The 27500-nt window shown below is 38.6% G+C and overlaps 1 protein-coding gene across 1 annotated transcript; it reads right to left on the reverse strand.

Annotated features, from left to right (window-relative positions):
* LOC135479286 (protein ECT2-like) lies at window positions 1-26953 on the reverse strand. The gene is made up of 24 exons (XM_064759106.1): window positions 26613-26953; window positions 21965-22038; window positions 20904-21083; window positions 20338-20424; window positions 19084-19194; window positions 18058-18159; window positions 17028-17127; window positions 16184-16296; window positions 15753-15821; window positions 15064-15283; window positions 14323-14456; window positions 13572-13760; window positions 12828-12938; window positions 11522-11618; window positions 10824-10905; window positions 10514-10592; window positions 8491-8610; window positions 7202-7349; window positions 6847-7001; window positions 6171-6256; window positions 5864-6041; window positions 5123-5215; window positions 811-932; window positions 1-137 (listed from the first exon to the last, which is right to left on the reverse strand). Exons 1-23 carry the CDS (start codon window positions 26665-26667, stop codon window positions 831-833), a joined length of 2685 nt encoding a protein of 894 aa, XP_064615176.1. The 5' UTR covers window positions 26668-26953; the 3' UTR covers window positions 1-137; window positions 811-830.
* Between the last annotated feature and the right edge of the window lie 547 nt (window positions 26954-27500).

Below are 27500 nucleotides of genomic sequence, written 5' to 3' on the forward strand. Positions count from 1 at the left end.
ACACACGTGGGCACCTTACAGCTCTGGCACACGTGGGCACCTTACAGTTCTGACACTGCCTTTCCTGAAAGCAGCCTTTGTCCACCACCCAACATGATTCATTCATCTGTTTCAACTCTTTTTGTCTCGATAAGCACCTAAAAAACACAAACGTGTTCAAACATCAGTGCCAAAGTAAAGGAGACAGTAGGGCACATACTTGTAAACACACAATGTATTTATGAATGTACTGCGTTTCACCTAAAGTTTGGCATGTAAAAATGCACCTTCAGAGGTTTACATCTCGCATGATACTTTTCATTTCCGCACCAAAGTTTTGCTGGTAACAAATAAAAGCTGGATGAATAAATCAGAATCAAGCACAATGTGTCACTTGAAAAAAAGCCTGACTTGCAAATAAAGTATTTCATGTACATGATTAAGCGACATCAGTTTTTTTGCGTGTGTTTTTTACATGTGAGGCAAAACACTATCAAAACTAAGAACAAAATCGAAAACCCACTTTTTTATTTTGTTTTCTGATCTGGTAAATGTTTAAGAAGGAAAAATTGCCCTGGTAGTGCAAATTTCACATAAATTAGATGATTTGTCAGTTTTATTCTACACTACCCGTAAAACAAGAATACAAACTGGTGTGGCCTTACCAGACAATAAACCGAACAGAAACCAGTCTGTTCTATTCCTCAACAGAATTTATTTATTTATTTGAGTGGTGTTTTACGCCGTCCTCAACAATATTTCACTTATACGATGGCGGCCATCATTACGTTGGGAGGAGACTCCTCCATGAGAGGTTTGTCTCTTACTCACTGTTAATGTTGATCCGTTCCTCACAAGTATTTGCCAGTAGAGTTAGGACCCATGGTCATATATTTAGTCATGGACCGCTTCACCATGGGGCTAGGTTGAGTGAAAGTCGGCGAATCCAAGTCCTGCAAAAAAAGAATCTTATGGTCTTAATGATTTCATTAACGCTATTTTTTTTCTGTGAGGGTCGTAAGGCCATATCGAGAGGCAATTTAATTCTGGGCAAAGCCTGGGCCCCAAAAAGCACCCAACATAATCAAGCTATATAAAAACTTCCCGAGTCACTGAAAGTCTGGAAAATGTTTGGGTTCCAAAACTGTAGGGCACCCGAACTAATGAAGCCACAGTACAACGAAAGAAAAATATGATGGTTTACCAATAAATAATTTAGTTTTCATACAACTTTCTTTCTTTCAGACTCCAAAGCTCTCAAAAAGCATCATTTCAAGTTGCCTTTTATAAAATTTCTTTACGGATTGTCACAGTGTCTCCTTTAAGAGACAAAACACTGGATCAAATGGATATGCATCAATACCGTATACCACATAAAGTTTAAAAAGCCTACATGTTTATTATTGTGATGTTGCATAACCTCACATCACAGTTCGAAGTAAAAAAAATCACATACACTGGGAAAGTCTAAAGCGCCGCCATGTCATAAATTTTAACCAATCATGTGACAGTTATTTCTAAACTCGAGAACGCAGCTGTTTCAGCCGATGTCACCCGATTACTGTTTTGCCTTATAGCCATATGAGTGTGGGATGCAAGTGACACCACATTTTGTTTTCGGTTTCTCTGACATGGTGTTTTCCATGGCCACGAAAGAATTCAAGATTAATAACTGACTTATAGTTACCAAACACGCCCGAACAAAAGTACTTCAACCCTTCAAGTCTATATCCATGCCTCATTTGACATAACTGACCTTCAATTATTTTGTTCTCTTTTCTCTTAAAGTCTGAGATCTGAGCCTTCAATTTTACTCTAGATATGGCTCAAGATAAACTGTGGTTTATGAATGGAGGGAACTGAAAATTTCAAGATGTATAAAATCACTCTTTTTGGATGGAGAAAACTGCAGGTTATAAATGGAGTAAACATGTGTTGTGTCCAACTTTTTTTACAAGTCGCACGAGAGTAGGAGTGTCATTACCATTAACAATGAAAGTGTTTTCTTTTTATTTTTAAACTCCCCTTTTTGAATTTTTTGTCTGTAGAATAATTGTTATGAAAAGAGCTCAAAGTCTGCGGTGTAGTTCAGCTACCAGCAGTGTAGTTCACATCACTGATCTGATCAGTACATGTCTTATCCCTTCCACATCAGTAGAGCTCAAAGTCTGCAGTGTAGTTCAGCTACCAGCATAGTTACATTTACTTCTGAACAGTCACTGATTTGATCAGTACTTGGCTTATCCCCTTCCACATCAGTACCTACATGTACTTCTGAACAGTCCCTACAGTACAGTCACTGATTTGATCAGTACTTGGCTTATCCCTTCCACATCAGTACTTACATGCACTTCTGAACAGTCTCTTCAGTACAGTCACTGATTTGATCAGTACTTGGCTTATCCCTTCCACATCAGTACCTACATGTACTTCTGAACAGTCCCTACAGTACAGTCACTGATTTGATCAGTACTTGGCTTATCCCTTCCACATCACTACCTACATGTACTTCTGAACAGTCTCTTCAGTACAGTCACTGATTTGATCAGTACTTGGCTTATCCCTTCCACATCACTACCTACATGCACTTCTGAACAGTCTCTACAGTACAGTCACTGATTTGATCAGTACATGTCTTATCCCTTCCACATCAGTACCTACATGGACTTTTGAACAGTCTCTACAGTACAGTCATTGATTTGATCAGTACTTGGCTTATCCCTTCCACATCAGTACCTACATGTACTTCTGAACAGTCTCTACAGTACAGTCACTGATTTGATCAGTACTTGGCTTATCCCCTTCCACATCAGTACCTACATGTACTTCTGAACAGTCCCTACAGTAGTCACTGATTTGATCAGTACATGTCTTATCCCTTCCACATCAGTACCTACATGTACTTTTGAACAGTCCCTACAGTACAGTCACTGATTTGATCAGTACATGTCTTATCCCTTCCACATCAGTACCTACATGTACTTCTGAACAGTCTCTACAGTACAGTCACTGATTTGATCAGTACATGTCTTATCCCTTCCACATCAGTACTTACATGTACTTCTGAACAGTTTCTACAGTACAGTCAGTGATTTGATCAGTACTTGGCTTATCCCTTCCACATCAGTACCTACATGTACTTCTGAACAGTCTCTACAGTACAGTCAGTGATTTGATCAGTACTTGGCTTATCCCCTTCCACATCAGTACCTACATGTACTTTTGAACAGTCCCTACAGTAGTCACTGATTTGATCAGTACATGTCTTATCCCTTCCACATCACTACTTACATGTACTTCTGAACAGTCTCTTCAGTACAGTCACTGATCTGATCAGTACATGTCTTATCCCTTCCACATCAGTACCTACATGTACTTCTGAACAGTCTCTACAGTACAGTCACTGATCTGATCAGTACATGTCTTATCCCTTCCACATCAGTACCTACATGTACTTCTGAACAGTCTCTATAGTACAGTCACTGATTTGATCAGTACATGTCTTATCCCTTCCACATCACTACCTACATGTACTTTTGAACAGTCTCTATAGTACAGTCACTGATTTGATCAGTACATGTCTTATCCCTTCCACATCAGTACCTACATGTACTTCTGAACAGTCTCTACAGTACAGTCACTGATCTGATCAGTACATGTCTTATCCCTTCCACATCACTACCTACATGCACTTCTGAACAGTCTCTACAGTACAGTCACTGATCTGATCAGTACATGTCTTATCCCTTCCACATCAGTACTTACATGTACTTCTGAACAGTCTCTTCAGTACAGTCACTGATTTGATCAGTACATGTCTTATCCCTTCCACATCAGTACCTACATGTACTTTTGAACAGTCTCTTCAGTACAGTCGCTGATTTGATCAGTACATGTCTTATCCCTTCCACATCAGTACCTACATGTACTTTTGAACAGTCTCTACAGTACAGTCACTGATCTGATCAGTACATGTCTTATCCCTTCCACATCACTACCTACATGCACTTCTGAACAGTCTCTACAGTACAGTCACTGATCTGATCAGTACATGTCTTATCCCTTCCACATCAGTACTTACATGTACTTCTGAACAGTCTCTTCAGTACAGTCACTGATCTGATCAGTACATGTCTTATCCCTTCCACATCAGTACCTACATGTACTTTTGAACAGTCTCTTCAGTACAGTCACTGATTTGATCAGTACTTGGCTTATCCCCTTCCACATCAGTACCTACATGTACTTCTGAACAGTCTCTACAGTACAGTCACTGATCTGATCAGTACTTGGCTTATCCCTTCCACATCACTACCTACATGTACTTTTGAACAGTCTCTTCAGTACAGTCAGTGATTTGATCAGCACTTGGCTTATCCCCTTCCACATCAGTACCTACATGTACTTTTGAACAGTCTCTACAGTACAGTCACTGATTTGATCAGTGCTTGGCTTATCCCTTCCACATTGGTAGCAAGCAAGTACACATGTAACAAGATTGTCAATTTTAAAGTCTTATTTATTTCATTTTTTTTGTTTTGTTTTTTTTGTCAGATAACTTTAAGCCCCATAATCAAGAATTTCTGTTTTAATATACGATGGCAGCCAGTATATTAAGGTTGAAGGAAACTGGAGTAAACCGCCTCTGGCTAGTTATTTTGTTCGACTTTTCCACACCGGACACACTTAACCACGGGTTCAACATTTCATAAAAGACTGCACTGCAGAGCACCATCAACCACTTCTTGTCACCTTGACATCAAGAGTAATAGAGGTAGAAGAATATTGAAAAAACTCTGTCGTGAGAAGCGACTGGTATTGAATGTATGCTTAGGTTTCTACATCATACTTCACAATTTTCCAGTCATATGACAATGAGGAGTCATTAGCTGTGTGTACATATACTGTGTCTTCTTCTGGCAGGGCAAGTCCATGCTGCCAAAGTGTTGCCGTCACTGAAATATCGTGCGGAAGACACCAGACATGACACCCCACCCAGTCACATTATACTGACACCAGAACAACCAGTCCTGTTTCCTTGTTCTAACCACTCAGTACTGAGTGCCAAGCAAGGCAGTAACAAGTACCAATTTAAAGTCTAGCATGACCCTACTACTGGTATTGAGCCCGTGTAGATGGCTACCTGCACGGAAAAGGCGCCCAGGCTGACGGTGTCGCTATCAGGAAATCCGTCCTCGTGTATGTTGGTGAGGCTGCTCAGCGGGGAGCTGGCATCCTAAAAGGGAACATGGAAATACACAAGGTATTAAATTCACATGGTCGATTAACTGAAATGACATTGTATATATATATATATATATATATATATATATTAATATGAACATATATAAATCTACATTTCTTATTTTCTATACTTATCTAAAAAAAATGAATGCTCATTTACACAGACTCTCTATAGTAAACATTTATATATGGTGATTTACCAGTACATCAATAGAGGACAAAATACCTATTCAGTATTGCTTCAGACTTTAATGTTATTTCCAACATTATTCCATTACATCAAAAAAACAAACAAGGCCTCATACTTTTTTTTTTGGAATTTGGGCATCCTTTCACTAAATTAATTTGGGCTAAAATAGTTTTAGATATTAAGAAACCTTAACTTAATGTCTCACATTATTAAAAGACCAACTTATGATGTCAATATCACTAATAAATAAGTCAGTGTACATGAATATCAGGATTTTATTGAAGTGAAATTTACAGACAGTATTCCTCAAAATTTGGGCATCTCCAGGTTATCAAAATGTCCTTATATTAGGCCCCAACAGGACAGCCATATATGTATCTCCTGGGCAGTTCCACCACATTGTTTAAACCGAAAAAGTCAGAAAAAAGAAATACTTCTTTTGTTTCTTACCGTGAGGTCGATACTACTGGCTAGTCGCCGCCCTCTCAAGTCACTGCCCGGCGTGCCCATATAGGTATTGGTCTCAGGTGGAAACTGGCTGAACATGTTGGACATGTTGGAAATTGCACGTTTCAACTTTCGAGGGGTCTTGTTAAACGAGAAAGCCCTGCTCACTCGTTTACCAAATCTGTGAAAATGAAAAACAAACTAATTTATATCCCATACTAAACAAATAGAAGAGGCTATATTGGTGTTGCCTAATATTACTTTTGGAATTTCGACAGTTGTATTTTCTGGTTCTTTCTCTCATTCTTACTTGAATGCCTTGCTGATAGAGTTAGTTCCCATATCTGTCATGTCGATGTTGAACTCTTTTCCATCCACCTGGGTCATTAAATTCTCCTGGAAAATACAATGTTCAACTGTGAACAACTTAGATAGCATGATTTGTGTACTTTAAACTTTGTTTTGGCCAGACATTCAGAGTAAAATTTAAGTTTCATTGTGAGTTGGAGTTTCGCATGAAACATAAACATGTAGTTGACAATATTTAACATTTTAAAAATAGCCAAGTTTAGGTGCTTTTTCCTAAGTTTAGATGTTCTTTTCCCAAGTTTATACCACGGCGATAGCAAATTTATTTTCACTTTTACAGGCAAACCAACATTAAAAAACCAAAAATGAAATAAACATAAAATAGAAGATCTAAATTTTTATTGTGTCTGATCCTAATATTTTGAAAGCTTTCCAATCACAAAGATCACCAAGTCTTTAACTGCAACAATTGTTGATACAGTCCACCTTACCCACAAATTAAATGATTTTTTAGTTATACTTTAGTTTTTGTACCCTTGTACCCTTTGTAACAAAAAGCAAAATTGGTAAGGCCAATAAACTTTAATTTAAAAAAAGAATGGCCCCATAATTCTTTAAAATTAAAAGTACAATAATAAAGAAGATCAACCTGCAAACACATGCATAAAGATACTAACATAATCTGCCCTGCACATGGTGTTTGCCATATTTTTACTCAGTGCTGTCAGAAAGTCCATTTTCTTTGTCTCATCACAGTCTATTGTAAAACTGTACAATTTTTCCTTGAATTCACTGTTGTTTCTGCAGATCAGTGCAAAGGCATTCCGACATTCTGCAAGGGAAAACAAAAAACGCGCACATGTGAAATATGAAAATATATTTTTCTTCAAAAAATTGGAAATGGCTTTGATTGTGGATAAGAATTCATTGAAAAAGAGCAAAAACACTGAAAAAACCAAACCCCTAACACAAAAAAAACACAAAAAACACAGAAGAAAATTATGAGCCATTACAAATTTAACACAGTTATACCATCTGATTCCACAACATTGAGGACTCTTTTGACAGAGGTCAGGGGCATCATCTCTAAGTGTTTGAAGGCCTTCTGCGGGGTTTTGTGGGGGGTTTTGTGATGCGGGGACTTCATCTGGTTCAGAGCCTTCATCCGTCGCTTACAGATCTAAGGAAAACAGAAATACAACAGGCTTATCAGTGCCAAAACTTAACAATTGCCCACTTACCCTAGGTGACTGAACAGAAATGAAGGCAATCAAAATCTCTCTCATCAGTTGCCTGTATTGAGAGAGGAAATTTTTCAAAGCACTGCTAAATCATTTCACTCTGTTTAAATGAATGGGCAAGCTTTTTCTAGAAGTTACCAGATTTTCTAGTGAGTCAACACCTATGAGGGCATTCAGTCTTTGAAAACCACTTGCCCTTCCGACAACTACCTCGAAAAGTTGACTTTCAACAATGAACTTATCATAGTGGCTGAAAACAAAAGCCTTATTAATAAAACATATCTGCTCCCATTTTTTGTAAGGTACAAGAAACAGATTAACACTCCAAATCTGTAAAAATGAAGAACAAAATGGAGCATGGATTATGAGAAATCCTAAGATGATAGGACATTCATAATTATATTGAGGCGGCACTGTCTTCATGGTGTGCACACAGTGTGAACATTGGTGTGCACACCATGTTTAGAGTGAGTGAGTGCTTAAGTTTTAATGTTATACTTAATAATTTTTCATCACATGAAGAGGAAGAGCCCTTAAGTGTGTGATGCAATCTGCCACCTTTTATGCAGGGCTCTTTTATCTGGTGCCACTCACCAAACAAAAAAAGTTTACTTCATAACGGCAAGCTAAAAATGCAAATATCCCTAATTATGCACAATGAGTAAATCCCCAACAGCAAGCTAAAAGCAAATGCGTGTAATGACCCCGAAGCCTCTGACCAGTGCAGTCGCTGTCAGTTCAAGTCCAGCTCAGTGGGAAGGTCTGCAGCAACCTGCGGATGGTCGTGGGTTTCCCCTCCGGCTCTGCCCAGTTTCCTCCCACCATAATGCTGGTCGCCGTCATATAAGTGAAATATTCTTGAGTACGGCGTAAAACACCAATCAAATAAATAACAAAAAAGCAAATGCTGCAATTAAAAAAAAATATCAAGTTACAGCCCCAAGTGGGAGAATTTGTCCTTAAAATGTAGAAATCCCACATGAAATAGCTGAGAAATTTTCTCCACGAGTGACACACATTGTCAGGTCCAAACCATTGCATTCTCAAACATCATGAATTCTCAGTCGCTGCAGTACTCACCTCAAGGCTGTCAGAAAAGAGAAACAGGCTGAGGTGGTCTCCCCTTCCACTTAGTCCCCCGCTGATCTCCATCACGTCTATCCTCATTTCAAAGTTACGATGGAAGGACAACAAGTTGGGCTGCGGACCAAAAGATACAGTAGATGAAAGTGAAAGTGAAAATACAGCAATCAAAATGCACTTCAGGAATACTGTGTTTAACAATGGAAGCTTAGCTCTACTGGCTGTTGCTATGTGGTTGGCTCCAGGGGCCTCTTGCATAAAGCCAATGTAGGCTAAGTGCACAGTGACCACAATGATCACATATGTTTTCAGCATGTGTCTCCATGGTAGTTACAATCAACTTAGCCTACAATCACTTTGTACAAGCAGCCCCAGGATTGCAAGGCAGTCTTATTAGACTTAGTCTTATCTCATGGAATAATTCCTGAACTAATTTTTTAATTTAATCTTTTTAAATTTTGTCATGTAAAGTCAAAGTCAAACTCTAGGTATTGAAATAAAAATCCCTAAAGTAACTGTTGTTACATTTGTAACAGAGTAGTAAACTGTTTGAAAATGAGGCCTAAGTCTGACTTTCGTCTATGACAGCTTCATCATCCCGAAGTGAGATCTTTTATTCATTTGGCAGCTGCCCTTTTATTGGCAAAGTAAACAGTGCACAGTGATCATCAGATTTTCAATGCATATTAACACTGCATTTCAGCGAATGGTTTACAGGCAGCGAAATTTGGCCTGCCGGCGAAACCCAGAAATCGGTTACGTCTTTTCCGCCTCGCCTAACCGATCATTTGGTTACGCCACGTATGTTTATCAACCCGATCGGTTACGCTAATTGTTTATGTGGTTTATGTTTCAGGCATCATTATGGATCATTAATAAAAGTATTCAGCTCAATGTTATGTTTGTTTTTCTTTTCTATATCTAGCAGCTCATACCGTATGGTTGGTGAACAACAGAAAGAGAAATTTTACACTCACACGGTGTTTCAACGTTGTGTGTTGCCTGGTTGGTACTTGACTCCTGTGGCACATTTTTACGTGAAATTCCGTTATACAGGCTTATATGTTTGCAATATGCCCAGTCCAACATTAAGTACTTCCAGTAAGTGTCATTACGGTATTGGCGAGCGAGTTTGGTATCCCTGATTACTGATAATTAACGCAGTTTCCAACGCACGTGGTGTGAGTCTTACCACAGTGATATATATATATATACTTGCTACAGGGCCGGGAGAGACCTTGACGTCACAGGCCTATGCGTCACAGGCCTGTGCTCTAAATCAGAACACAGCCAGTGAGGTCCCGTAAGGGTTCCATCAATCTGTACGGTAGACTCGACTAATTTGGGCTCGAGTAGCAGTTAAACTACATGTACATGAAAAGGTAACCTTGTTTTATTTACTTGCGTGATCGTGAAAAGATAAGTCAAAATAAATAATTTGAGTATTATCTCAAAGCCTGTAAAGCATATATGAATGATTACATTTCCATGTGACCAGCACAGGCAGCTGGCTGTGGCTGAAATTGATGTTTCTATTTTTAGACGCGTTGCCATACTGGCCGCGTTGTGATTATGAAAGCTGTTCAGTCCAGTTTATCTAATGCACACTGACTCTAAGGACGTTCTCGTTGGACAGTTGGCCTAACCGATTTTCCGGTTAGCCAAATTGAACCGCACGTAACCGTTGCGCGACCGACGGTTTCGTTCGCGCCAAATTTCGCTGCCTGGGTTTAGTATTTCATCCTCAAAATCAATGACAACACAGCTGTGTATACCCTGGACAAAATCTTGTAGACAATACAACCAGCCAGGCAGTAGATTTATTTATTTGACTGGTGTTTTACGCCATACCCAAGAATATTTCACTTATACGACGGCGGCCAGCATTATGGTAGGAGGAAACCGGGCAGAGCCCTGGGGAAACCCACGACCATCTGCAGGTTGCTGAGAGACCTTCCCACGTACGGCCGGAGAGGAAGGCAGCCAGGCAGTAGACACTCTTACAGATAAAATCACCTACCGGACAGTTGTCTATATCATAGACAATATCAAACATGGCCACTTTCCCTTCTATTTTCCGCTTGTCTTCATTGATGTGTCTGAAAATAAAAATTATGACAGGCTCAAAACATTGGCTCTTTAAAACAAAATTTTAAGAATTAAAACTTTATAATCTTTAATAACAAATTTAGTAATCCACACTTAATGTCAGCATCAGTAATTTTGTTTCTTCATTTTCTACAGGCTGAAGGCTGACTTCTAAGCTCCTTTGAAGAGTTTGGGCAAAATTTTTCTGAAAAGATCGTTCAGAGGTGGTCAAATCATCTTACGTCATGGCTTCCTTGAGGGCCGCTAAGGCTTTTTCCACTTTTCCATGGTCAGCATTGGACTTGTTTGTATGCTTAAGAATATCTGTAAAACAGAACAAAAATTGGTTGAAAAAAAAAAAAACAAAAACAAAAAAACATAAAAACATTCTCTATATCTGCAAAAAAAAAATATATACATATATAATCATAAAAAAATCTTTTAATAATGTTTTGCTTGTTTACTTATTGTTTTAATATTCCTGTATTTCTGATTTGTACTAAAAATTGCATTTTCAAAAGCACATACAAGTCTTCCTGGTAAAACATTAATAACAGTTCATAAAAAATCATTGTAAAAGGTTGCCCTGTATTAAAGGTGGATGACAATCAGAATCTAGGAAAATGTGTCACATGAAAATTGCAAAACACACACACAGTATTTCAGTCAAACTACAACAGTTTTCAGCTTGAGGCATTCTAACTGCAGATAAATGCTGCCTCACTGAAATGCCATTCTGGTCAGACTGTACTGACATTAGGTCAAAAAATAGAACAGTAGGGTTGCATTGTACCAACAAGAAAGTATCAATATAGCCAAATAAAAATCTTTGAGATGACACAAAACAGGAATTGAACATTGTCCACTGAATAACAGTTGAAAGCCACTCTAACCACTCGGGTGCTATAATGCAATAGTCTGCAAATCAGTTAAAGCTCACCATTTAATAACAACATGACACTTGGCAATCTCTGTACAGGTCGAATCAGAAGCTCCTGTAGAGTCTGTCTGCCACACTCAGGTTTTGTCAAACACCTCTGAAAGAAGATCAATGCATTAGTTCAATGTTTTTAAAACTGACCTAAGGTCACACATGATATATGTCACATTTTTACACCTGTGACTTCAAGTCCAGCTCATGCTGGCTTCCTCTCCGCTCATACGTGGGAAGGTCAACCAGCAGCCTGCAGATGGTCGTGGGTTTCCCCCAGGTTCTGCACAGTTTCCTCCCACCATAATGCTGGCTGCTGTCGTATATGTGAAATATTCTTGAGTACAGCGTAGAACACCAATCAAATAAATAAATAAATAAAAATTTTAAACATTTTTACACAACTGTCCTCATACAGTATGGTGCATTTTTACTTTTTTATTTATGTGTATTAATTAATTTGACTTATGTTTTAATCAGGGGCCTCCATGGCCTAGTGGTTAGCCTGCTAGCGCAGCACAATGCCCCGGGAGTCTCTCACCAATGCGACTGCTATGAGTTCAAGTTCAACTCATGCTGGCTTAATCTCTGATCGTACGTAGGAAGGTCTGCCAGCAATGTGCACAAGGTTGTGGGTTTCCCCCGGGCTATGCCTGGTTTATTCCCACTATAATGTTGGCCATTGTGGCATAAGTGAAAAATTCTTGAGTATGGCGTAAACCACAAGTAAATACATGAAAAAAATGTTTCAGTTCACACTGAACAATACCTCTTACATGTGCTGAGGTTTATGAATGGAGGAAACTGAAATGAACTCGGAAGAAAAGTGAAACTAGCTTGGGGGAATCAGAAAGAGCTTGGAAAAACCAAAAGGAGCCTGGAGGAATGCAAAAACAGCTTGGAGGAAAGTGAAAGGAGCTTGTAAAAGTCCAAAAAGAGCCTGGAAGAAACTAGAAAAAGCTTGGAGGAATGCAAAAAGAGCCTGGAGGAAAGTGAAAAGAGCCTAAAGAAACTGAAAAGAGCTTGGAAAAAAACTGGAAAGAGTTTGGAAGAAATTGAAAAGAGCCTGGAGGAAGCCAAAGAGAGTCTGGAGGAAACCACTCCAACTTACCAGGTAGCTGACACAAAGCCACACCACCAATTGCTGGATCTAAACATGTAGCTTCACTGAAGAAGTGCTACAAATCTTCTGCAAGAACCCATCAGCTGGTGCTGTCCACTTGTGCACATATTTTGCTGTGTATTTTGGTCAATGTCTTGACTGTCACAATGTAGAGGCATAGCGGCTGCAAGGCAGTTTCTTTTGATTACTCACCTTGAGGAAAGCATGGAATCGAGGATTAGCTTTATCACATTTGGCAATCATCTCCTTTGTTTTCTCGAAAAAGTTGATAAAAGGAGGGTAGATTTTACCCAGCTTCTCTGCCTGCAATACAGATAAAAAAAAAATTTGACACAGGGAGTTTAGATCCGATCAAAATTGAAACCTTTTGACACAACGGGCCGAGGGAGTTAGCACACCAGTGCTGCACAATGACCCTGGTGCCTCTCACCAATGCAGTCTCTGTGAGTTCATGTCCAGCTCATGCTGGCTTCAACTCTGGCTCTGTGGGTGTCCTCCCACCATAATGCTGGCCACCGTTGTATAAGTGAAATATTCTTGAGTACGGCACAAAACACTGATCAAACAAATAAATACATTTTAACACGAGGCACACAAACTCACAGGTCCAGCAGACAAGCACTAGTCACAAATCTGTTGCTGATATCTTTGGCCCGGTTTCACAACGCTGTCGCCACACAGTGCCAACTGCATTTGCCATGCTGTCGTAAAATGTCTGAACTATGCGTTACATCAGGTGCATTATGCAGCTGCTGCATCAAACGGCTTCCAGAAATGCAAGTTATTCAACCTTTGAAATGCGAACATGGCTCCACCTACACAGGCTTTCCAGAATACTTGCATTTTACGTCACGATTATAAAGATAAACAGTGTGAGAACAAAAACATAACCACAGCCAGGATTTTCTACCCTAAAACATGAGTTTTTGAACTCACATGTTTAAGGATGACATCGCCAATAGAGTGGTCTTCTCTCCAGTTTGACAGGATCTCAGCGAGCTCATCCCGAATCTTGCAGTGCACTTCATAAATCGGAGGGATGTTACCGAAAATAATCTTACTCTCCTGAGGTTTCAGAAGGGGTCCATTATACTGAGATGGTTTTTCGATCTCTTCTTTGAAAACCTAAAAATAAGAAAAAAAACAAGTATAATTTTCATTACATGTACTATATGCTATTCTAATATGCTAACAAGCTTATAAATGCAGATCAGGTATATGTATGGTGTTTTATGTTGTCGTTTAGAATTTTTCACTTGTCTGCCAGCAACCTGTGGATAGTTGTGGGCTTCTCCATGGCTCCCCCCAGTTGTTTCCTCCCATCATAATGCTGGCTGCCATCGGTTAGATGAAAAATTTTTGAGTACAGCATAAATCAGCAATAAAACAAAAGTTACGTTCTGAAATTGAAAATGGGGCATAAAAAATGAAAGTGGAAAAAAAAAAAATTAATAACTGAGTCAGCCAAAAAAACTCTTAAAACTACAATTTGAAACTATCCAAAGAAACGGAATTCAGAAGTAAGAATTCTGAAAAAAAAACTGAATTACATATACAGTATTCTGAGTAAATGTACAATTTATTGAAGTATTGAAAAATCCACCTGTCTGGATTGGACCTGGCTGACTTGATTCTGGTACCTATGCCTGATCCACTTTATGTGGACGCATCTTGTGCATTGTCCTACCTTCAGAATTGTCTCTAAAATGCCCACATAGTTTTTCTCTGTCTGTAGAAGTTCTGTGACAACTTGAAACCTGGGGCTGGCCTTTGTCGTGCTCTGAGGTTTGGGCGGAGAATCAGCAAGTGGCTGGGTCGTGTCTGAAATGGTCCCAGAGGGGGAGAGAATGATTTGCTGTTATCAATTAACATTCAAAGCTATGATGTTCCAAGTCAATTTGATCTGTCAGTCCTGAGAGCATATATGATTAAAATATTGCAATAACAACCGGCTCGCCTCAGCAAAAATGAATTTATTAACTTTGTTTTCGGGACACCAGATGATTTTCATTTCATAAGCCACTTCAGGGCCAGCTGCCTAATGGGAAAGAAAATCAGTGAACAATTCAAGGCTCTGTCTATTTTTCTACCCTGTACAATTTCAACGTTTCTGCTGAATTAGTCTGAATTTCAAACAAAGAAGTATTGAAAACTTCCAAAAATTAGAACAAATCTTAAATCAATCTTTTAAATAAGATTCAGAGGAATTAAATCTACCATTTATACACAAATGACATCAAAAGTTGCCTTTTCATATATTTACTTCCTTTACTGAAGTACATGTACATTGCCACCCTTTAAACTCTTTCACTTTCACTATAGCTTTATGTTTTATTGGTAGAGGAAACAGGAGTGGTCATGGCAAGCAATTCATTTATGGAAACAAAGGCTAGGGAATAAGAGTAAAATAATACAAAAATATACCAACCTTGAAGAAAACTGGACTTTTCTGGCGTTCCTGAGGCATCAAGGAAGGAGTTGGGGCTCATGGAGACTCGCTCAAATGAAGGGCGTTTGGCATACATGAAAGGGGAGTCTATTTCACCCTCTGATGCCAAGAGAGCGATATTCTCCTTGAGCCTCTTTCGTTTCCGAGCTTTCGACATCGCTGAGGTAGGGGTAAACTTGTTCACGTTCTGGGGTTCTTGCTACAAAGTTACCACACACACAGCACTATAATAACACCACATCAGCAACTTTTCTGATTAGAAATCAAGCAAAATTTGTCATTTGAGAAATGCTAAACAAAGTTTTAGGTGAAATACAGTAATTTATGTATAAGATTGGTGTTTGCAGATTCCCAGGCTGGTAATGATTGATTGATTGACAGACTGACTGGTGTCATGTGATGTACTTCACTTATACCACTACAGCCTGGTTTACAGAAGGTAAGAGAAAGTGGAGTGACTGAGCTACATGTAACCTGTCCCGCATGCAATGGACACAAAAATTGTGTACTGCATATGAAATAAGAGTGTGTTTCTCAGATGCAAAACAACTAAAGAGTAAAATATCTCATGAGAATGGACTCTAACATGGAATCACATAAAATGTTTTCCAACTTTTATTAACTTTAATTTGAAAACTAGGAGCATCCTTGGGTGGAATTCTACAAACCTTATGTTCATCAAATAAATACATAGTTTCATCTGCACATGCCCCGATCTGAATACTGGCCCAGAACCACTGAAAAAGAAAGTAACATATTAATAAAGAAAAAAGAAAGTAACAAATTAATAAATAAAAAAGTAACAAATTAATAAAGAAAATAAAAAGAAACTTGTTACTCATTTTACACAACTATGACAACTATGACAGGCTTTCAGTGCTGAATCACTTTGAACCAACACATCTGTAAAAGGTGGAATGTTTTTAATTTCCTGTGGAAAACAATCTCTGAAATCAGTATTAAGACTGATACACAGGCCTGAAAGTTTTAGGTAATATAATCTAATGTCCATTTTATTTGTTTTTGAAAGCCTGGACGGTCCTATAAAAAAAACTTCCACTGCTATATTTCCCAGAATGGAATACAATGAAAATCTCACCTCTAGTCGCACAACAAACTGCGGGGTGGAAATGGGAGGTAACTCTTTGACTGCGTGGTCATCTACCACCAAATGTGTGCTGTCTTCGTGACCAATAGGGGCCAGCGTTCCACCTACAAGGGAGACAAACACAATACCAAGTCTTCATTGGCTATAACAGTTTATAACAGGGGCGTTTCACGTTCCAACTCTTTAGTCGTTGAAGGTTAAAACAGTCATACAGTATCATGTGCCCTGTCAAAACGGATACCCAGCCTGTGTAGTCATTAATTTACCTATTACTTACCTCCCTGTGTTCCCGAAGCACAGATGACCTCTCTTTCCTTTAGAAACCTGTTCACAAGTTCACAAGTGTTCAGTCGCTCAATTTTCTCCATCGTTCATCTACTCTGAATAACTTTCTGCCAAACTTCTTTTCAGGCGACCATGTTACAGTAATGTGATCCCGCAATAGACGTCTAACATTTTTTACAGATCACATGATAGGATTTTTATTACCTTTAGTGATAAAGGAGTTTGAACTGGAAACTCTCCTATTAGGCATGGCAAGTAAATATCAGTACTTCTCACCTGCCAGTTTTGATGAAAGTCAAAATTTTAATTGTAATTCAAAAGCTTAGTTTTGAAATGTGTGGTGCCTTACACGACGAAGTGCTTTTGGTGAAATATAAACACACTGTTAACCTCAAGCATCATAAACTCCACATTCTGTTGAAGTTTTAAATTTGCACCTCTGTCAAAACATGCTTTGTTGAATCACACAATAAAAATTCTTCACCATTCCTTCATCTTCTTATTCGTCTTTAAAAGTTCAGTTTTACACATATAAAAGGTAATTCTTTACCATTCTCCAAGGTCATCTCTTCCACATGCTTTTTCTCTTCTTCTGAGAAACCATGAAAACTTAAAAAGCATTTGTAGAATGGTTTCATTCGGTGCTTCATCTGAAAAAACATCACACAATGTTTCAACGGGGTTATCTTCAGGAGCTATTCCATAACTTTGATAATTAGTTAATATATGCATCCTCTTAAAATACAAGACGATTTTCATCACCACTTCTGCATGGAAATAACAGCTGATCTCAATTCGCAGCAATGTGGCCGGCAAAAATCGAATCTAATGGCTCCAAAACCTTCGGAAACTGTTACAATTTGATTGAAATGGGTAGAGTAAGCAAGTGCAACTTTAATTCTTTTGTAGTTTGTATTTTAACTTTCCCTCCATTGTTATAATTAACTTCTTACATGGAAAAGCATATGGGGTGCAGCTGAAATTAATGAATGTGATCAAAGAAAAGTCATAGAACATTAAACACAGCAAATCTTTCATCGCATAGAATAATAGTGTTACTCTACTGTGCTGAGAGGAAAGGTTCTTACATTGTAGCCCACAGTTTAAAAACAAAGCACTGTGGCTGCATACAGTACCATGAAGTCATTGTGCAGTGCTGCGAGGTTCATGACTGCACTGTACCATGCAACCCTTGGCTGTGCGGTATATGTATTTATTACACGGCAATACCTAACGATATTCAGTGGCTCAGATGAGAACGGCACTGTACTGTGAGGTCACAGCTTTGCTGTGGATTTCTTTGTTCATTTGATTGGTGTTTCACAGAGAACTGAAGAATATTTCACTTATATGACATCGGCCAGCATTATGATGGGAGGAAACCAGGCAGAGTCCAAGGGGAACACACAACCATCTGCTGGTTGCTGGAAGACCTTTTCACATTGACCTTGGAGAGGAAGTCAGCATGAGCTGCACTTCAACTCACAACGACCACATTGGTAGGTGGCTCCTGGGTCACTGTGCCCCGGCTTTGCTCTGGATGATCAGCTGTAGAATTTCTACGTTGCTACTATACTTACCAATTCTCCGCAGTCAGCTTTGACTGTGATGTCATCCCTCATAGACCAGGCTTTCGACACCCATTCATCATTCATGATTGGCGTTCCACAGCTAAATGCATACTACAACACACAAATATTAATCAAGTTTATAGTACTGGTAATAAACCATTGTTTCTTGCATGTGAACTGTCCTCATGCGCCAATCCTGAGTCATTTCACTGAAAAATTTTGCTTTTGTCACATTTGATGAACCTTAAGCAGTAGAAAGGTAAAATTAAAAAAAAAAAAAAAAGAGGCAGTATACAAAGTATTGCTATATATGCTCTTTCATTTCTAATCTTCTAATAAGTTCAGTTTTGACAGGTTTTTCTAAAAAAGAACACTTGTTTATAGTTTGCTTTATCCTCCACTATACAATAAAAAAAACACTTAAATAAACTTTCAAATTATGTTTTTGATTTTATGAGTTTATGAAAAAAAAGTAGTCTGAAATCAAATTTAAGACATGCATTTTACAGGATATCCAAAAATTATGGAACAAATGTTTGTTCACTGCTGTTCAATTTTACACAAGTATTGTGCAGGGCCCGTTCGCGTTCATGTGGCTACCATGGTGATGTAATACCTACTGCACTGGTCCCCATAAAAGCATTACATGTGTAACATGAAATGGGCCCCAGATGTCCAACCACTCACCTTGTACTTGCTGCCTCCTTTACAATCAGTGGTCAGACACGTGGCTTTAGGCGGGATGAAATGGGCCCCAGATGTCCAACCACTTACCCTGTACTTGTTGCCTCCTGTACAATTAGCGATCAAACACGTGACTTTAGACGGGATGAAATGGGCCCCAGAAGTCCAAACACTTACCCTGTATTTGTTGCCTCCTGTACAAATAGCGATCAGACACGTGACTTTAGACGAGATGAAATGGGCCCCAGATGTCGAACCACTCACCCTGTACTTGCTGCCTCCTGTACAATTAGTGATCAGACACGTGACTTTAGATGGGATGAAATAGGCGCCAGATGTCCAACCACTTACCCTGTACTTGCTGCCTCCTGTACAATTAGCGACCAGATGTGTGACTTTAGACGGGATGAAATCCTTCCTTATACTCCCTCCCATGTGATGAATCAGATCTGCCATCTTCACCTGTGGAACAAAGCATGTTCAGTTACCTGTCGCTTGTTAGTATACTTTGACTAACCATTGCTTTTGACATTATTTCAGTAATATCTATTTATTTATTTCTTTATCTGATTGATGTTTTATGTTATACTCAAGAATATTTTCACATATAGTGCCCAGCACTACGCTGGGAGGAAACCGGGCAGAGCCTACGGGGGGAAACAACCATATGCTGGTTGCTGAAAGACCTTCCCACGAAAGTCCAGAGAAAAAGCCTGCTTAAGCTGGACTTTAACTCACAGCTATCGCATAGGTGAAAGGCTCTTGGTGTCACTGTGTCTTGCTAGTACACGTACACTAACCACTCGGTCACGGTTGAGTAATAATAATTAATATAAAAAATCACAACAGAATCTCCTCGTCATAGGTTTAGTCAAAGTGCTGCTTCACTGGAATGCCCTGCTATAAATGTAACACCACGCTCTATCACTGGATCTATCCCATCCTACCAAGCTCTAATAGGGAAAACCAGTACAATGCTGCTTCACAGGAAAGCCATATCACAGACATGACGGACACCACACCAAGTCACGGCTCACCGACCTATGAGCCAATGGTTATATGGTCTTTCTTCGCCTATCAACAGACTATTAATGTTGTCAACTTTGCAACACAAAGTTAAGTTTCATCATGTTTTGCAAGTTTAATTTTGTCAGATGTCTATAATTTACGAACGACTGATTCAGATGTTGACACACACATACACATGGCAAACACACATGACCACAGTGGATATAATAGACACACAGTTAACTATAAGTAATTCATTTTTTTTTTTTAAACATATAAACCAGCTGGATAAATTATTAAAATACATACATATTACCTATGTATGTAAATATAATATACACTGTATTTCGCCTAAATTTTAGCCTTTCTCAAGTGATGCATTTTGCTTAATTTTGATTGATTCATCCACCTTATACGGCCCCTTAAAAGTCTGATTAATCTGTTATCATAGAAATATACATGTTGCAATTTATATCATTTATATGCTCCTGAAAGTGCATTTACCACATACTAAACAGCATATATATTTTTTTTTCATTTAAGAAGAAGTTATTCTTAAGCTACATGTAAAGGTAGATGAAGACAATCATTTTTTACCAGTTTTTGTTTTGAGAAGCCTGTAAAGCAGACGATAAGGCCTCTCATAGATGTGCAGTATAAAGCCCGAGAACACTGAGGAATAGTCTGAAAACAGAAATATCGTCTTTCAAAATCATATGAGCTCATCATATACAATAACACAGAATAAAAGGTCAGAGGCCTAAATGTGACAAATTGTCATAAATATCATGAAATAATGTCATTAATAGCCATTAACATGCAAATGTGAAATTTTCCACGAAGTCATATTAAAACAGATCAGATAATGTAATTTTAAATAACATGACGTGAAATACTGGTCGGCTAAATTATTAATAGAAAAGTACACACTCACATAAACAAGTTGAAAGAATTTTAAACCTAACGAAGGCTTTACAACTTAATGCAAGTTTTTTTTATCACTATGCTTGCCTCTGCACAACTGCTTGCTAATTAAGACACTCAGACTGAACATATTCAGGAGCTGGATAAAGAAGTAATTTGCTCTGCAGTGTTAATCACACAAAGAGAAAATGCCATTCACTGGATTTGAACCCTCAACCACCAAACCTCTAATACCTCACCTGATTGTACTTGGCACATTTGATGACCACAGGAGGCCCGACAATCCTCGCCTCCGCTCTGTGAAGTTTGTGGAAGACTTCATCCTGAAAATCCCCAATGACAAACAGGAGATCATCCGTGCCAGCCTCTGCGATGTGTTCCAGCCCAGTATTGGAGAAAGTCACAGGAATGTCCAGGGCCTGTTACAAATACAAAGTATATCCACATGCACTCTTAATATGATTAAATGTATAAAATCTAAGGCACTCTTCTTGAGTACAAATCAAATTAAAAATCAAATAAAGTATGCGTACTTCAGAAATTTTTCTTGTGATTACCACTGATGAAGGTGCTGGCTAAAACAGTAAATTGCTTTTCAGACAATAACGTTTGTCATTCATTCCAGAGACAAATTGCCACATGCTGGATTTGAACTCTGTCACCTCACCTCATTATACTTGGCACACATAAAACATCTATACATCGATTGAGGGATTGGTGCTTCCTTATTTAGGTATTTGATTGTTGTTTATTGCCATAATCAATAATTTTTTTCAAATGAAAAGTGACATGATCCGTATTAGCCAATGAATGTTCTGTGCCAGAAAAATACCAACAGCCGTCACGTTATTAGTTGGATGGAACCAGTGTGTCCCGGGTACATATATGACATAAATTATTTATTTATTTCATTGGTGTTTTATGCCTTACGGTGCTCAAGAATATTTCCCTTATATGACGGCAGCCAGCATTATGATGGGAGGAAACTGGGCAGATCTCGCCGGAAACCCACGACCATTCACAGGTTATTGGCAGATATACGGCCTGAGAGGAAGCCAGCATGAGCTGGACTTGAACTCGCAGTGAACTGCATTGGTGAGAGGTTCCTGTGTTATCAAAGACAAGTAGTCTTTGCAGAATGTTGTCTGTGTGAAGGCCACACAACATGCATTGATGAACGGTAAGAGTGTTGCTTCAAGCTGTACCTTTTACTCTAAGACATTGCACTTGCACATAATTATGATAGCGGTTATAAAACACCCAACTGTTTGTCCCACATTTAATCCTACACCCAGTTTACCTTTATAGCTTTCTGTAACTCCGGGTCTTGTCTGCATTTCGTCCCCACAACTATGATCTTGGTTGGCTGCTCATCTGGAGGGAGAGAAAACACTCACAAATTTCATCTTCTGACAAGGACATCTGCATGTCTTGCGTAGCGACTATTACATACCATTGTAATTCTTCTAATTTTTAGGGCAATAGCAGAGTTTCCTTTTTTTATAAATTTTTTTTGGTAAAGATGTGTAAACATGTATGTTGTTCATTAAATGGGCTAACTATGTGAGAAAAGAGAAACTGTGTAATCCTGTAATGGCTACATCTATATTGGTTAAAACCAATATATCAGATGTCCCAAAAATTCGACGAATTACAGTATGTACATACCTTTATAACCTATATGTTGTAATTGTAAAGGATGCAAACAAAGTGAATTACTAATAGGGAAGTGAAAGTCATGGGTGAACCAGTGAGAGCTGGATTTGAACTGGTGACCTTATTGGTTAGGGTAAACTAGGGCAACTTGATAGGTTTTTTTTAATCTTCCGACAGAATATCAATTAGCTCATCAGCATAATTAGGACAGTATTCTGTAAAGCCGAATTTCTTGCCGAAGTCCTAAGCAAGAAGAAAGAACCTGTCCAAAAATGAACATTAAATTTTGAGGGATGAAGGGAATCTGTTACTGGGTTAAGAAATAATCCCCTTTTTGTAATTGTTTAGATGAGGTCATTCATTTAACAGAAGAAAAAAAACAAGTGTCTGAATGTTTTCGGACTATAATTGCCCTGATAGTTCTCAACCTATACATTAATAACTGGGGCTTTACCTCGTACTTAACAATTTTTCAGTCATATGATGATAAAGAGTCATCACATGTGTTTACATATAATATTTCTTCTTGTGACACAGCGAGTTGATGCCGCGAAAGTGCAGCCGCCACTGAAGTACCATGCAGCAGACACCAGACCTGACACCCCACACAGTCACATTATGCTTGTAAAGTCTTTGGTATGATGCGACCCAGGTTTGATCCTGGGTGTCCTGACTTCGAGGCACTCAAACCATTAAGCCATTGATTTTTTTTTTTTTTTTTTTTGATTGGTGTTTTACGCCGTACTCAAGAATATTTCACTTATACGACGGCGGCCAGCATTATGGTGGGTGGAAACCGGGCAGAGCCCGGCGGAAACCCACGACCATCCGCAGGTTGCTGGCAGACCTTCCCACGTACGGCCGGAGAGGAAGCCAGCATGAGCTGGTCTTGAACTCACAGCGACTGCATTGGTGAGAGGCTTCTGGGTCACTACGCTGCGCTAGCGCGCTAACCGACTAAGCCACGGAGGCCCCTTTAAGCCATTGAAGCAGTCACAACCAATGAATGAAGCCCGCAGGAAAGCTACATGCAGCTTCCTATGATCAAGAGCTTTGATCCTACGTTCAAATTCTCCACTACTGAGGACATTCCAGCTAACTATATGTGGAGAGAATATGATTTTTCAGCCACTGGACAAGAATGTCTGAAGTTCATCCACTTTACCTTGACCTTGTGAACAGTGATACAGAGGGTAATCCACCTCCCACTATGCAGAGTGATGTACTAAGATTTCAAACCTTTTTATCATTATTTGTTAGATATGAACAGCTGAAAATTACAACTTACTTGGGAGTGTGTATGTATACTTAGAGATTTACGTTGCACTTAACAATTTTTCAGTTATACATGATGAGAAGTCATTAGATGTGTGTACATATATATATGCACTATATTTTCTAGTGGAAGGGCGAGTTTGTGCCAGCACAGTGCACCAGACATGACACTCCCACCACAGAAATATCATGCCAAAGACACCAGACATGACACTTCACCCAGTCATATTACGCTTACAGCTGGCCAGTCCTGTTTTCTTGCACTAACCTCTTAATGCTGACATCCACGCAAGGCAGCAACAAGTGCTTTGCTCAAAAATTAAGTTACACTTATTCTAGAGAGTAGGACAACCAGTATTATATCTGCTACATTTTAAAACGTTACTAGACAAACTATTTTAATACTCGTTCACGAACAACTGTAAACTAATAACATGACAGATGCAGGTGCAAGCTGATGAATGTTAGTAGTACGCAGTAAGCCAGTTGGTTTAATTAGCGAGTTAAAGCATTATGGATTTTCCACGGCAAGCAAAGACCATTATAGCATTATAATCAGTTTTTTGGGGTATTGACAAAACACCATGTTCAAGCGTATTACTATGATTACAGAATGTACCAGGGACAGCTACTTAATGTTCTCAGATTTCTCAGGCACACACAAAAAATGCAGAGGGAGTATTTTTAGAGGTTGACTCATTAGGGCTTGGCAAGTTTCTAATCAAGGTAAGGTTGATTTGATTGTTTTTTAATTATATGAGAACAGTTTGCAACATAAAGTGCACCTGCTGTCTACAAAGGGAGGTAAATCTAGTAAACCCACAAAACAGTACACTGGTCGATCCTGCTGGATAACACAAAAAAAAATGAATTACATCTGATATTGAGAGAGGCAGATGGCTCTGCTCTTCCTTTGTACATCCTACACTTATCATATGTTTATACATCATCATGTATGTAACCAAGCCTGGAGGAGGACTGAATAAGCAGGAGGACTGGGTCAAAATCACAATGTCTTGCACCACGTGGCAGGGATCAACCATTTGGTGCACTATAAAAACTTTTTTAGTAGCAGCATGTTTGTAATTATTTCCTGGACCACCTTCATGATTTCCGCGTTTGGTTAGCAACCAATCTGATACAGGCTGCACCCCTGCACTTTTACAGGTAACTTTTTGTGGGTACATGTGCCTGAAAAAATGGTGGAGTGTTATCATGGCTTGAACACAATGAACACTGCTACAGAAAGTAGAATTTGGGAATCTTGATCCTAGAACGATGGTTAAAAATACAAGCTGCACAAGCACTTGGCAAATTTCAGATAACTGATACATGTGTATTTATATTAAAGACTACTACGGGCTCTGCCCGCTTTGCTCTCACCCTGATGCTGGCTGTCGTTGTACAACTGAAATATTCTTGAGGACATCATAAAACACCAATAAAATAAATAAATATTTTAAAGCTGCAGTCTGACTCGTCCAAGGTAAAAGTGTTAGGAAAACTAAACTTTGTATTTGTGAACACCCCCCCTCAGCAGGAAGGAGGGTAAAACAGAATAACGAAATGTTCAACCACTCAAGTACTTTTTTCAGTGGAATTTATGTTTACAATTAATTGATGAAAATGACAATAAAATGATCTGTGCCACAAAATGATTTTTATTTGTGAGAGGAAATTAATTAAATTTTCTGAATTTCGGGGTTCAATGAGTTTCTTCTAACTGATCAAGTTCAACACATGTAACCAGAACTTCATCTGCATAAATGGTTACACACATCTGTGTTTTTAGTAAATTTCAGAAATTCATCATGTATCAGACTAAGAAAGTAATGTACTCTGTGTAAGTGTAGTATCAGCTGAAAGCCAGGGAGAATAGATACATGTAGATGGTAACAATGCCACACAAGCCAATTACTGTGGAGAGAATCAACATACCAGCACAGCATGCACTGTGAGTAATAGAGAGCATGGTGAGACTTGAAGCTGTTTTAACCAGCTGTGAATCAGGAGCGCGACGCATGACCTGACAGACCACTGAAAATGTGCGCTTTATGCGACGTCCACCAACAACCACTACCACAAAGGAAGACGAAACGAAAAGACGATAAATGAAATGTGTTAAATAAAGGGAAACAAAGACATTAGTGATTAATGAAACAGACGCAACGAAATGCAACTACATGTAAGTTACTATAACTGTTCATACAATTCAACATATTTGTATATCTAGATGATATAAATGTACAAGAATCATGTAATTTGAACTGCTAAAATTAATTGGTCCGTGAGACATTTTACACATCAGATAACAGCCGTATGGAGAAAACTCTCCGCATCCTCCTTCATTCAAGTCCCACTATATTCTGTCTGACTAATATGGTTTTGCTGTGTCAGATCACTAATCTTTACTATTACCCAAGTTATCAAATAAATATAGGCCTAGATATAGGGAATGTGAAAGCATACATTTCATGAAAATAAACAACTGTAAAAAAAAAACATCAGAGCACAGAGGAAACACATTCATGGAAACTGAATAAGACGACTGCTCAGTTGGTTTGATCTGTTAGCTGCTATGTTTTCATGAGCATAGATCAAAATGGCTTCGGGGCACAACATTCATTCAGGAGACCTGAGGGCAGGGTCGTTTTGTCTTACACAGGGACACATGGATCTAAATAATCAACAGTACGGAATCCCTGACATTTGCATAACATTAAAACCCTCCAATTTGCCTGAAATTTTCACAATGATTCATTGTGAGCAAATTGAAATGATCTCGGAAATCTTGGATATTATACATGTAACTTGATATAATAAAAAAAACCATAATAATGTCCACAACATTCCGTTTGTAATTAGAAGGCACTTCAATTCATCGATATTTCGTTTTTCCAAATCACACACACGGTAACAATTTACATTACTATAAGGACAATGCAACTTTGAAGGAGGGTAGGTCTAATCGTTTTGAAAAAATGAACCCACAAATATGTTTCTGTTACAAATCTTACCGTCATCGTTTAGCAGTTCAGCTCTAGTGGTGTCCAAATTCGTATCCGTCTCCATTGTCTACGCTTTATCTTTCCACATACTTTTTGAAAAAAAAAACAGATATTCTGTCGGCGAACTCCCAGGCGGAAGATATTACAACAACAACGGTGGGCCACGAGATAATCGATCTGCACAATGAACTAGAACGTGGTTTTCCTGTCTAAAATGAGCTAGTGTGATGACTGCGTTGTCGGCATGACTTCTGAACACCTTCACCTACGTATTTTCAATAGAAATTAAGACACACCACGTTTGTTTAGTTGTTCTAGCCTGTCAACATAAAATCAAATACCGGGTTACTTCAAAATTGGCGCTTTGAAAGTAGGGTAACGTCTGAAGATTTCACTTCCGGTTTATTTGAAATACCCATGGGAACATTTCCCATGGATGACAAAATACAAGTCACTCTTATTTTCGTAGTTTGAGTAAACCTCTGTATTTGCATTTCTTGGAAGTTGTAAACGTCTTTAATTAAATACTTTACGGTGAGTATATGAACAGTTTTTTTAGTAAACATTATTTTTCAGCACATGGTATGTGTTTGCCCGGATAATATTTTAGTGGGTGTGTAAAGCGCCATCTGGTGGAAGAAATGCACATATACACAATGCTGCTGAGCTTGAGAGATGTGTAAGTATTTCCAAGGTGTCATCTTTGACAGACTTGTCATTTGAAATGCATGCGTTTGAATTTTTATTAATTCATTTCCTACAGGTGATGTGTATTCCTTGAACAAGTCGTATGCATGTCCACGGTACACTTAATGTAGTCTTACATATTAAAATTCATAGAAATAAAAAATTAAATTCGAAAAAAAATTTCCCCTCAAAATAAAGGTTCATGTCAAT

Source organism: Liolophura sinensis, chromosome 12 (assembly GCF_032854445.1).
Source record: "Liolophura sinensis isolate JHLJ2023 chromosome 12, CUHK_Ljap_v2, whole genome shotgun sequence".
NCBI lineage: Eukaryota > Metazoa > Mollusca > Polyplacophora > Chitonida > Chitonidae > Liolophura > Liolophura sinensis.

What these genes read in the sequence shown, in the direction of transcription:
- LOC135479286 (XM_064759106.1), bottom strand. Translation starts at nt 26,667, where the DNA reads ATGGAGACGGATACGAATTTGGACACCACTAGAGCTGAACTGCTAAAC. An exon ending in CAGGAGGCAGCAAGTACAGG is followed by an intron (nt 18,160 to 19,083) that starts GTAAGTGGTTGG and finishes TGTGTGTTGTAG; the next exon opens with TATGCATTTAGCTGTGGAAC. An exon ending in AGAGATGACCTTGGAGAATG is followed by an intron (nt 16,297 to 17,027) that starts GTAAAGAATTAC and finishes TCTCCCTTGTAG; the next exon opens with GTGGAACGCTGGCCCCTATT.